Raw genomic sequence first — 13,463 nt, forward strand, 5'->3', positions numbered from 1 at the left:
AAACTTTCTACCCCTATTCTCTTTCTCTACCTCCTCGTTAAGGCCAATAACTCTTAGAATTGCCCTTTTAAGTCTATTTTCTAGATCCTGAAGGCATGCTTCATTGCCTTTTATTATTTTTTTCTTTTATCTCCTCTATGTTTTTTCAACTGGCCTGTCTTCAAGTTCACTAATTCTTTCTTCTGCTTTATCAATTCTGCTGTTAAGGGAATTCTGATGCATTTTGGAGTATGCCAATTGGATTTTTCAGCTCCAGAATTTCTGCATGATTCTTTCTAATTATTTCAATCTCTCTGTTAATTTTTTCTGATAGAATTCTAAATTTCTTCTCTATATTACCTTGAATTTCCTTGTGTTTCCTCAACACAACTATTTAAAATTTTCTGTTTGAAAGGTCACATATCTGTTTCTCCAGGATTGGTCCCTGGTCCTTTATTTACTCTAGCTTCTCCTCAAAAGCAGCATAGTGATGTTCTTTGGTGGCCCGGCATTGAAGAGTTATGTATTTATTGTAGTCTTCACTCTCTGGGCTTATTTGTTAGCCATCCTTGTAAGGCTTACCAGATATTTGGAAAGACTTGAGTGTTGTGATCTAAGCTGTATCTGCTCTAGGGGGCACCCCACACCCAGTAATGCTATGGTTCTTGCAGAACCTCGTAGAGGTACCACCCTGATGTTTGGGACAAGATCTGAGAGACTTCTCTGGATTATCATGCAGAGACTCTTGTCTTCCCTTACTTTCTTCCATATATACAGAGTACCCCAAAGGTGTTTGTTCCCAGATATCTAAAGCTCAAAGTAGAGTGACACAAGCACCCATGTGACACCAATTCACTATGATCACACACTGCAGCCACCTTACAGTTGGTCTCAACCACAACAACCAGTCCCTGCCACGCCTAGTCATCAAGGCCCAGTGATTCACAAATCTGCAGAAAAGCAAAAGATGAGGGTTACTGGGGTCCTCTGGTTGGAGCAGTGAGTTCCCCAGTTCCTGTGTGGTTCCAAGTGTAGGGAAATCATGCACAGAGTCAAAACCTTAGAATGCACCCGGTATTCTAATTTTATTTATAAGTTTATTGCACTCACACCACCCAACAAATCCTTCCACCTCTTCCTGTCAGCATAGGAGGAGCCTGGACCCAGTCACCACCAATCCCAGGCCATGAGCACTGCTAGACTTCATTCAGATTCCCTCAGTGCCCAAAGTCTTTGCCATTCTGTAGGGCACGCCTCAGCCTGGGACACACCGATCACATTAGTGGCCCCTGGCTTCACCAGGGCTGGGTTCTGTAGCTATCTGGCATGTTCCTGAATCACAACCAAAGCATAATAGTTCAGGTTTAGGTTCCACTCAGATCAGGGTTTGCAATGAATCGCAGACAAGTCTGATATTTTTTCTTCTGAATTATTCTCTAAATGAGGGGTTTTCTCATAGCTAATTTTGAAGAGCTGGAATGTCCTAACTTAGTCTAATGCAAGTTCTGAGGTCACTCCATGCCCCTGGATGGCACCTAGTCTTCAAATGTTGGTTATTTGAACAAGTATTCTTTCCTGATGGTGGTGGGTGCTAATGCTGCTGCATCAGTCCTTTCTTGAAAGCACTGGCTGGCCTCCTGCCCAGTAACGTTCCAGGAAACGCCGAAGTGGGTTTAGGATTGAAAGTGGGGCCTCCACTCTGATCATTGCCCATCTGCTTATTGAGCTGGTAATTCAGAGGATTATGGAAATCCTTCCCCACTCTTCCTCCTCCTCAAGTGGAAGAAAGGCCCCGGAACCCCTGCTGCAAGTCTTTCAGTCAGGAGATGCCTGAATATTCCCAAGTGCCTCGCAGCTTCAGCCCTGTGAGGTCACCTGTCCCCAATCCAAAGCCTCTTGGGCCCACTACTGTACCTCTCCCCAGCCTATGAGGGGCAGTCCCCAGGCTTCAGAATTTCCTCTTTCAAGTTGACTGAGAATATAGAATCCCTGGCAAGCTTCATGTGGCACCTCAAGTCAGTTCTGCTACAGATCAGAGATTCCCCAGGCACTACAGCCTTCCCCAGAGTTGCAGTTTTATGCCTGACTGGCCATTTAAGTTTATTTGGAGACATATGGAGAAACAGCCTCTGAAGGAGGCTGAAGTACTGTCAGGATTTCAGGATCATGGATTTTCCTGTGTTAGGTTGGCTGGAATGCCCTCCATGGATGGCATCAAATGAGTTTGCCTGGGGTTTCTTCTGCTTCAAACAGAGGAGGCAATTGTCTCAGTGCCTGCATTGGGGTTCTTCTCCTGGGAGTACCTAGAGGAGGGCTTCAGCACCATGCCTCCACCCCCAGGCTCAGAGGAGCAGCAGGTTCCTCGCATTCAACAGAAACTTATTTTTTTTTCATCTCTTCTATGCCTTTTCTCAGCAATATGATAGCTGTCCAGCAGCCTTCACCCGATTGCCGGTTCCAAGGAACATGTTTTTGATGCAGAGATAGTTGTTTTGCTTGTTTTTGTTTGTTTGTGTTTTTTTTTTTGAGACGGAGTTTTGCTCTTGTCCAGGCTGGAGTACAATGGTGCGATCTTGGCTCACTGCAACAACCCGGGCCCCGGTTCAAGCGATTCTCCTGCCTCAGCTCCCAAGTAGCTGGGTTACAGGTGCCCACCACCACACCAAAGCGATTTTTTGTAGGCTTTTAGTAGAGACGAGGTTTCTCACCATGTCGACAGGCTAATCCTGAACTCCTGACCTCAGATGATCCACCCGCTTTGGCCTCCCAAAGTGCTGGGATTACAGTCGTGAGCCACTGCGCCCAGCCAGAGATAGTTGTTAACTTGGTGTCCTGGTGTGAGGTGGGGAAGAGATCCGTGAAGCCTTCTACTCCACCATTTATCTCCAACCGCTCCTCAGTGTGTGTGTTTTGTTTGTGTGTTTGTTCGTTGTTTTTTGTTTTGTTTTGTTTTGTTTTTTTGAGATGGGGTCTCACTCTATCACCCAGGTTAGAGTACAGTGGCACAATCTCAGCTCACTGCGAGCTTTGTCTTCCAGGCTCAAGTGATCCACCTACCTCAGCCTCCCAAGTAGTATACACCAACACACTCAGCTAATTTTTTGTATTTTTAATAGAGATCAGGTTTCACCATGTTGCCCAGGCTGGTCCCTAACTCCTGAGCTCAGGTGATCCACCCCCCTCAGCCTACAAAGTGCTAGAATTATGGGCATGAATCACTGTGCCAGGTTTCATTGCGTGTTTTAAATTCAGTGGCCCAGCAACATCTGACCCCGTAATCTGTTTCTTTGCCACAAACACTGATTTATAAACAACATGGGGCTTCCTAGAGGCCCCGTATCCTAGACTTTTACCCTGAAGAAAGAAAAATGAGAAACCTGGGGAGTTACCTCATCTACCATTTGTGCTGAGCCCAGAATCTAAAAATCTTCCCCTAATGCTTTATGCTGAGCTCACACTTCAAGCGACATCATTGAAAACTAGACACTGAGGATGAGGACCAGGTCATCTGGTATAAGGGAATTTCTGTCCAGCACACAGCAGGGGCTCAACAAAGGGAGAGAAAATACGAAAGATGAGTCTAGCAGTGACTCTCACTCCCTGTCACTGGAGTAGTGGGTGTGATGGGACATGGTGGGGGACCTGAGTGATGGCACAGGGAAAGTGCAATGACTTTGAAGTGAAGGTCAGTCATGGGCTGCCACAGAGAGGCCAAGGAGGAGGGGAGAGGAGGCTTCAGCTGCCCCCAGGGAGGGATCTGGGGCCTGTCTGTCGGAATATGGCTGTTGAGAGGTCACCTTGCTACTTTGTCCTTGGATCTATCTCTGTCACCCAAGCCCACCCAGGACCTCGGGAGCACAACACCACCCTCACCTGGCAAGAAGGATGGGAGAGGCAGGGATAGTCCCAACTCTCTCAAACTACCTTCAGGCCACCATCCCCTGATATCCAGGAAGACACACCCTTCCCTCCCACTGCCCCCCAAGGCCACCCAAAATTCAGGAACGCAAGTACTCTTCAGAAGTGGTGGCAAACTTCTGACACTGGACTGTGTAAGTCATCCATTCCTCCTACCAGCAGCTTAGGAGTTCTGCATCCCTATTCCCTTTCCTTGCCTCTAAGATAGACTTCCTGTTGGGACTTTGCTCCTTCAGCAGAGAATTCCATTAGAGGAGATCATTCTGCTCACTCTTTTCTGCCTTCGACTTGTAGTCCTAGAGAGGCTCACAGTGACCTGGATTTCTGGATGGAGTGATTCTGGGTCCTGAGCAAAGGCGGGAACCCAGACTCAGAGAGGGATTGCAATCTCATGTGTCTGGTATCCAAGTGTAACTTCACAAGAACATTCAAATCACTGCATATGGGTGAAACTATCAACTTTTTCAACATCAAAACAATCAAAGGAAGTGCATGCTTTCAAGACAAATAAAAAACTGATTTATTTGTCCTCTGCACAGATCCCTACTGAGGACACCACCTTCCAGCCACTGCTGCTGGGATGACTCGTGAGGCCTATGTAGCCATAAATGGCTGCCCGTCCCACAGGATCTTCATGAGCATGTGTCCCCCACGTCCCAGCCATTTCCAACTCACACCAGACTGGCCCAGAATTAACATATTGCCTATGGGCATGGTAATGGCATGGGCTGAGGCTCCTTCCACCTGCTCACACCCACCCCAGTTGTTAGCACAAGAGGCTTGGACCCTTGAGTGGCCACCTAACATGACAATGCACCCAGGAGCACTATTTGGTTCCTGTTTCTCAGCTGCTTAACTTGAAACTTTCCTACCAACATCTTCAGAGAGCAGAATTATCTCCAGGAGAAAACGTGGACAGGGAGGTAGAAGAAGTGAGATCAGCCCCACTGACCTGATGCACAACGGCCCGCCCACTTTATTTCTCCCAAGATACATCACCCCTCATAAAGCACACCCCAAATCCATGCAACCATGCACCTGATCCTCATTTTCATAGAGCTCCTGGCTGGCTTGGAGAACCCCAGTAGATAATGGCACCACCAGGAAGGTGGGTGGCATGTGCCTTTGGGAGGTAGGAGGCTTGGCATCCCAGCTACTGAGTAGCGAAAAGGGGTGGCAGGCACCAGCGTGATGTTCTGCTGTGCTGGTCACCATGACAAATCCTGCAAGTCTGCTCCAATTGTTCAGCTGATTTCTTATCTGTTAAGGAATGAGAAATGATCCATGTAAAAGCATTTCACCTGTAACCGGGCCTCCTGCTTGATTCAACTAGAGTGAGTGGTCTACAAACCCCATGCCACCCCACAACCCCCAGTCAAGCATTGTCTCAAATATCTTTTTTTTTTTTTTTTTTTTTTTTTTTTTTGAGACAGAGTCTGCTCTGTCGCCCAGGGCTGGAGTGCAGGTCTTCATCTCGCTCACTGTGCTCCGCCCTGGTCTACGCCATTCTCCTGCCTCTAGCCTCCCGACAGCTGGACTACAGGGCGCTCAGCCACCCTCGCCTCCTCGTGGCTAGTTTTTGTATTTTTTTAGTAGAGACGGTTTCACTGTGCCAGCCAGATGGTCTCATCTCCTGGGACCTGTGGATCTCACCCTGCCCTGGCCTCCCAAAGTGCTGGGATTACAGGCTTGAGCCACCGCGCCCGGCCTTGTCTCAAATATCTTTTATCCAAATTCCCTGAGTTGGAGCCCATCCATGGGAAAGTAACAAGTGTTCCACACTAAGTCATGTTTGTCTCTCTTCGGGAATATCTGGACTGCATAAATGATGGTCTCCTCCCACAGAAGTCTCAGCACATGTAAATCAGCTATCTCTAATGCCAGCTTGTTATCAGTTACCAATGCCTCCCTTTCTGGCTTCACTTTGCTCCTCAGTAACGATATTGGGTTCAGATAGACACTGGTCCCAAGTTCTGAGAAGCCTGGATACTTGCTTTTCATGACCAGTTGACCACACAGTACCCATCATGGAAATGGGGCTAAAGGTCTCCACTTTGTGGGTAAAGAAGAGCCTGGAGATCAAACTCTAATGGTCTTCAGACACCAGTGGTAGACCAGGGATTCCACACGAGGGTTTGCTTCTCTCCCCACTCTCCACAGCTTACTCACAGGATGCAACGAACTTCTGGCCATAGATCTGCTTGACCTCTGGGCTGGACCGTCCCAAATCTCCAGGAAGCTCTTTAAGAATCTCTCTTTACTGGTCACAGCAGTCTTGAAATAGCCAGGCTCAATCATAGCCACCTTCACCCTAGTACGAGTTCCCTCCTGCAAGAAAGAGTAGAAGCAGAGGGAAAGATTTCAGGGGTCATGGAAGGTAAAACACAAACAATAAAAGTAAAACTATGACAGCACAACATATGAAGACAACGGGTGATAGAAAGCTTGGAATATTTATTTTCCAGAAATCAAGGGGTCATAGTTATGATGGAATCATTGCCTCTGTATGGGGTTTCCATATTTTACACACTTGAGCTTATTAGCCCTAAATCCTACCACCAAAGCAAGGCAGCACCTTAATGCTGTCCCCTCTTATGTCCTTCACATCCAGTGGATCACCAGAATTCCCACATTTTGCCTCCTCTCCAGTCCTCAGTCCCTTCCCTCCTTTTCCTGCCCCAGGAATCTCCCTGGCCTCTGAGCTGGGTGATGGCAGCTGTCCTCTAAGAAGCATCTGTCTTCAGTCTGGCTCCCCACTTTCAGCCACTGGGCTTCCTGCAGTCAGTGTGTCTGTATAAGCTGATTAGACCAAGGAGCAAATCCCTTTTTTGGGGGTTCCACTCCCAACAGCATAAAGCACAGCTCCTGTTCAGGACCCACAGGCCATCAAGGAGCCCACCTATGCCCACCTGCCCAGCATCCCCCACCAGGCCTGGCCTTGACCTTCACCACAAGAGGACTCTGCAGTACATGGTGGCTATCAAGCCATCTCTTAGCCTAGCCATGCATTCCTTCATCCAGGATCCCTTCACAGCCTTCCCTACCAGGCTGCCAGGTGGAGTTCTCAATCCCCAGCTTGAGTTCTCAATCCCCAGCTCAGAGAGAATCTCCACGACTCTCCCCAACTCCGGTGGGTACCATGGCCAGCAAGGTTGACTTGATCACCAACCTTATAAGCATTGGCAGCTGATTCTAGATCTCTTGTCCCTCTCTCAGGTATCAAGATTTAGGTCAAAGACAAAACCTTGTTGTTGATTAAGATGGATTTTTGTTCTTTCTAGACAGCGGGCCTAAAGCACTAGTTGTGTGGACCTCAGATGCTCACGGTCAAAGGGGCTCTGGACATGAATTCTGCTGGGAAAGGCCATCTTCTGCATGCTGTCTTTGGGCTCCAGAGAGCCACGAAGGAATGGCCTCAGTGCTTGAAGCATTTCTCTCCCTAGAAAGGAAGAGCCCCAAAGCCAGGCACCCATCTCCTGGTGTGGAAATATCTTTCCCTGTTTCTGACTCAGTGAGTGCTCCTGCATCTGCATGAGCATGTGTGTCTCTGCGGCACTAAGGCATGCCCCAGCTTTACAAGTATTTCAGATTCCAGGTAGGAGGGGTCGGGGTCCATCTACTACAGCAAGAGAGGGGTGTGAGCAAGCCACATGCCCATTGTCAGCTGCCGGGAAAGCCTCCCTGGCCAGGGGACCAACACACACTGTTGTACTGATGTTTCTCTGCTCCTTCTCTAGGGTGCAAAGCATTCTTCCATCCAGTTTATCATCTGGTCTGCCTTTGTAGTTCAACAGGCAGCCTGGAAGAACTGTTAGGGTCCTTCCCTGGGATTAGTCATTGATACACAGTATTCTCCTGTCCTTGGCTTGGGAACCTCAGTACTGTGTTCCTCTTGGCAGGATCAGAAGCCAAAGGTCCAGGTCCAATTCTGCCTCTGGTAGTTTCTGACCAGGAGATCCATCCAGGGAAGAGGTATCATTCAAGAAACTCTCTGACCTGAGGCCCCTCCTGCCACCCAGCACTCAGGAAGGTGCTTCCCAGCAGCCCAATCCAGAAAGCGGAAGATGAGAGTGCCGCACATGAAGACAGAGAGGGATCTCATGAAAGGGCCTTACAGGCTGGGATTCAAGGAACTCCCTGGAAAAGACTTCCCCACAAACACAGGAGCAGGAAGACTAGGGCGGGCCCCGTCCCAGACCCATACCTGAGGGAAGCTCCAGGTAGCGGCTTCCACGCCATACTTGGAGATGCAATAGCCTCCACCAAAAAGTGACACCCGCCACAGATGTTTGGAGATCTGATCCCCACGTGGCCCCTGGCCTCTCATACTAAGGGCAGCAGGCTCAGAGTCACGTCGATCACCCCCAACAAGTTCACGTCCAATATGGTCACAAAGTCCTGCTTGGTCAGCATCTCATTGGGGCCCATGGGCAAGGAGATGCCAGCATTATTCACCAGGCCCCAGAGTCCTGCGACAGTGAGAAGATGAGAGAGCATCACTGTGTTGTGCCTGTGCAGGTGGACAGTTAGGATGCAACTCACATCCCAATAAAGTGAAGGCAGAATGACAGGTGTGGGATGGGAAGGAGGGTAAAACAAGCACCACAGTATCTGCAGGGGAGGCTGGACATTCAGCAGCTGGTGGGCCACAGAACCCAGTTCTTTCTTCATTTACTCTTCAGGGCCCACCCCATTGCCTGAAAGACAATAAGCAATTACTTCTATTTAAGAATTGCATGAAATCATGTTAAAGAACTATTGTCCATGTCTGGAAACATGAAGACCAATGTTTGGTTAGTTAAACATGAATGCTGACGACATTATAGACATTCACCTGCATTTTCAGGTATGCTAACACCTTATATAGTGAGTGTTCCGCAACCATCTGTTCATGGAATAAGAGACATGAGAGGGGGAGAGTGAGGGAGAGAGGAAAGACAGAAAAAGACAGACCTGAAATCCTAGGCTTGGGGGAACTTGGAGAACATCCTGTGTTTGATCTCTGGTCTTGAAACATCCTGCATCAATATCCAGTAACATTTTTATAGAAAGCACTGGGGAATTCCAATGCACAGGCTTTGGGAAGAAGTCGAGGTTGCATCACCCCACTCAGTACACAGACTCCACCCTCTGCCCCAGAAAATGTCACCCTCTCCTCCTACTGCATCAGAAGCCCACTCTTCATCCTTCCATCAGTCCCAAGTTCACTCAGCTCTGGGAAAATCTCTCTGGAAGACGCAAATACACAATCCCCAAGACTTCAAGTCTAATAGAGTTTTCAACCCACAGAACCAGGGGGCATGAGCACAGGGTCCCTTGAGTCTGGGCAGGGGTGGCAGTTGCTGATCTGGAAGGGTTGGCCTAGGCATAAGAATCCATCCGCTGCTCAATAACAGGCCCTGCCCTGATGCAAATGCAGATTCCTCCACCCAGACATCTCACACTTATAGAGATGCTGGCCAATAAAAGTCCACCAAGACGATATTTATGATGATAAAAAGCTGGAAGGAATTTCATATCCAACCACTCAGTATGGTTTACATAGGTAAGGCTATTGGAATGATACAGTATTCTAAATAATTAGATACAATTTTATAAAAATGGTCATTATGGTGTAAAAAATGTTCATCTTCTCCAGAGAATCTAAGCTGACTGAAACTAAGAACAAAGTATAAAATCCTAAATATATATAATTGTAAAAAGGACTTATGTATGGATGACAATTTCAGGGAAACTTTTGTTTTCATCTTTATTCTTTTCAGTATTTTCAACAAAGATCATGTTCTGCATTTATTGTTACATAAAATAAATCCATGTTTCTTTCTTCCCCTGTAATAAGACAGATGAATTAGTGTAGTGAAAAGAAGAAAGAAAGAAAAAGTAACCCCTTACTAGTTCTGCCTTCCTTAAGCCGTCTTTATGCTGATACCCTCCTCTGAAGATGGAGATGGTCGTAGCCCTTGGCAGATGCTGATAGGCCCTAGCAAGAACAAGGTAAAGTGCTAGGAACACAAGCCTGGCTCCAGCACAGCTACAGCCTCCGTGCACCCTTGCAGCCCCGTGCTCCCTTCTCAACCATGCTCCAGCAAGTCTCCAGATCTCTAACCCAGGCTCTCAGCATCAAACAATCCATGACTTCTGCTTAGACAGGAGGGAGAGGATAGAGAGGAATTCTGGAGAGAAAATCTCATCAGGGCAAACTCTCCCCAAGACTAGACACCTCCAGTGTCGGGATAGGTTAAGGATTGGAAAGAGATGGGGCTCAGGCCAGCCTGATTAGTGAGAAATACTAGAAAGCTACTGTCACTTCAACCTGGAAAGACACTGTAGAAATCTTCCCAGGGAGCAGACAGGAGGTGGTCCCTTCAAACAGAGGGTAGACACAGACAGACTTGAGAAATCTGGGTGGTTACCTCTTTCCCCCACGTGTTCCTTCACCCACTGGGCAGCTGCAGCAACACTCTCTGTCTTGGTGACATCCAGGGCCACCGTCTCCAGCCTGTCTGAAGTCTGGCCCCTCAGCTGCTCAGCTCCTTTCTCTGTCAGACACGCAGCCAGCACCCCAAGCCTCGTGCGCCCAGCTGTCTGGCCAGCAGTTTCCCGAAGCCAGAGTCACAGCCCGTGATGAATACATACCTATCTCTCAGGTGGCTCAGCACCTGCCTCTCCCGGTACCAATGCAGAAGGTGGTACAGACCCACGAAAACTGCCAGGTAGAGCCACATGGCTTTGCAGAGGACAGACACAGACAGGCTGTGGGGGAACCCAGAGTCTGGCCTCTGTTGACACAGGAGGATTTAAGAACACAGAGGGTTGTGGTAGGCAGGGAAACCCTCAGGCATTTTGGTCAGAATCCGCCTTCTCCCTGATCGTCTTTCTGTAACGTGATGATTCTGGGTCTCCACCTCTCTGTTTTTTGAACTGCTTCTGCAGTACTCATGCACACCTTTGCACACACCAGGTCCTGCCCAGTAGGAAGATATTATCTGTTGGCAATGTGTCCCTAGTCTCCTGATTTCTCTTGCCTTGCTGTGCCCACTACATGCATGCTGTGTCCATGAAGGAGCACACACATATATTCACACAGGAACACACACAGAGCCCACACAGGCTCACACACAGCTGCCCACACACACTCTCCATGGAAAACACATCCCTTTGCTGTAAGTACAGGGGTCAAAACTGTCTCTACAAATTTCCTACTCCAACACCCCTGGTCCGTGACCTTCTGAACATAGAAAGACCTTATTGAGTAGCTACACACATGGTTTCCAGGCAGATTAGGTGGAAATCCCTCTCTGAGCCTGAGTTTCCTCATCCTGTTCAGCACCTTAGAATACCAATCACTCCTCAGAAAACTAGGACACGGTCAGGCTCTCTAGGATGAGAAGGAGTAGACAAAGGGTGGGCAGGAACAGGTTCCCTCCTGCTATAGTAGTTTTTTGGGGCAGAAAGATTGCAGGATCCTATGGGGGTGTCCAACCTCAGAGGTAAAGAAAGCACAGAGAGGATGGGCAACTAGGAACAGCTCCAGTCTGCAGCTCCCAGCGTGATCACGCAGACATGGGAGATTTCTACTTCCAACTGAGGTACCTGGCTCATCTCACTGGGACTGGTTGGACAGTGAGTGCAGCCCACGCAAGGCAAGCTTAAGCAGGGCAGGGCATTGCTTCACCCTGGCATATGTATCTCCTTTCCTGGGCAGCCAAAGAAAAGCATGACGGATCGTACCTGGAAAACACTACTGTGCTTTTCCAACTGTCCCAGCAAACGGCACACCAGAAGATTGTCCCATGCTCAGCCCAGCCGTCCCACTGGAGTCTGCTCACTGCCAAGTACAGCAGTCTGAGATTGATCTGTAGCTAAGCAGCCCAGCAGGAGGGATGGTTGTTCACGCTGCTGAGGCTTGGAGTAGGGAAACAAAGTGGCTAGGAAGCTTGAACTGGGTGGGAGCCCAACGTGCACCACACAAGGTTTAAGCTGCTCTATAGACCCACCTCTTGGGGCAGGGCATAGCTGAACTAAAGGGCAGTAGAAACGTTCACAGACTTAAACATCCGGTTCATGCAGCCCAGCCTCCACAGCGATTGTGATGGTCCCCAGGTCCCACTTCTCTTCAAACTGTCTTTTCTCAATCCTTGACTCTCGTACTTTGTGACCCCATACCCGGCAGGTTGGGTCTGGCAACCCCAACATCTCGGCACCCGGGCATGTAAGAACAAAGACCCCAATATGATGAACACCAGTTTGCCAAAACAAAAAGGACGCACATCATCAGACATCGAAGAATCTCTAAAAAGCTCCAAACAGGAAAGCTTAGCATCAGAAACCAGAAGTGGCAATAGGACCAAAGAAGTAAGCAATTTTGCATTCTGCTTATTTAAAATTTCTTAAAACATTTTTATGAAGGGGAGGCAGACCAGTACCTCAAAATTTGGAATTAACACTCTTCGTTGCTGTGCAGGCTTTGCCCTGGTTCAGGGTTTCTAAGGATATGGAGTTAGATGAATGGGAGAAAGGTGGCAGAGATTTTTAAAAAGCACATATAAAAGGCAGAACAATTCCTCTACTTCAAGATATTAAGCCAGGAGCAGCACCAGTCTGCAGCTCCCAGTATGATGCAGAGGACAGACATTCTGCATTCAACTTCCAATTACAGGGTTCATCTCTCTGGGACCAGTCAGACAGGCAGGTGCAGCTTTTGCCCGAACAGAGTGGTGCATGCATGCCTTGCATAAAGGAAGCCCCTGAGGACTCAGAATTCCCTTTCCTAACAAAGGGAAACATGACAGACTGATGGATTGGAATATTACCGGGACCTCCCACCTAGCCTACATTTTACCATTGCCTTAGCAATGGCACACAAGGAGAGATTATATCCACCTGGCTTGGAGGGGTCCCCATGCCTAGAACCTTGCTCCTCTTTAACACTGCAGTCTGAGATGGGAACTGCAAGACCAGCAACAACTACTCAGGCTGGGGAGGAGGGGTGTCCCGCGTGCCATACAGGGAATGAGCCCCAAAGCGTCCCGGAATCTCGAGACACAGGTGAGCCCACCCACAGCTCCAAGGGGAGAGACCCTACCACCTCTATAGACTCCGCCTGCAGAGGCAGGGGGAGACATGGCCTGAACAAAAACTGTGACAGAAACTTCTGCAAAGAGACCAAGCATCCCATCTAAGCATGAGTGTAGTGGTTTTCCCAACGTAGTTTTGAGAATCTTGAGAATGGACAGACTGCCTCTCAGTGGGTCCCTGACCCCCAGTAGCCAACTGGGAGACGCCTTCCCAATGCTTAGCGACTGACCCCAACACTCATACAGCGGGTGCCCTCTGAGACAAAGCTTCAGAGGGAAAGGGATCGAAGGCAGCAACATCTGCTGTTCTCTGACCATTTGCTATTCTGCAACCTCACTGGTAATCTAGGAAAACATTTTTCTGAGTACCACCCCTCCCAGCAAACTCCAACAGACACAGCTGAGGGGATTCTTTGTTACAAGGAAAACTTAACAAGCAGAAAAAGGGCCTCCCACCCAAAATCGTCGTCTGTACATCACCATCATCAA

The 13,463-nt window shown here is 48.5% G+C and overlaps 1 protein-coding gene across 1 annotated transcript; it reads right to left on the minus strand.

Moving 5' to 3' along the window:
• Positions 1-4,948: 4,948 nt before the first annotated feature.
• Positions 4,949-10,763, minus strand: RDH16 (retinol dehydrogenase 16). The gene is given in 9 exon segments (XM_021922522.2): positions 4,949-4,995; positions 4,998-5,122; positions 5,124-5,157; positions 6,067-6,117; positions 6,120-6,225; positions 8,102-8,175; positions 8,178-8,366; positions 10,311-10,460; positions 10,463-10,763. Coding segments are annotated over 9 exon segments (936 nt in total). The 5' UTR covers positions 10,623-10,763.
• Positions 10,764-13,463: the final 2,700 nt, after the last annotated feature.

Source organism: Papio anubis, chromosome 9, assembly GCF_008728515.1.
Source record: "Papio anubis isolate 15944 chromosome 9, Panubis1.0, whole genome shotgun sequence".
Taxonomy (NCBI): domain Eukaryota; kingdom Metazoa; phylum Chordata; class Mammalia; order Primates; family Cercopithecidae; genus Papio; species Papio anubis.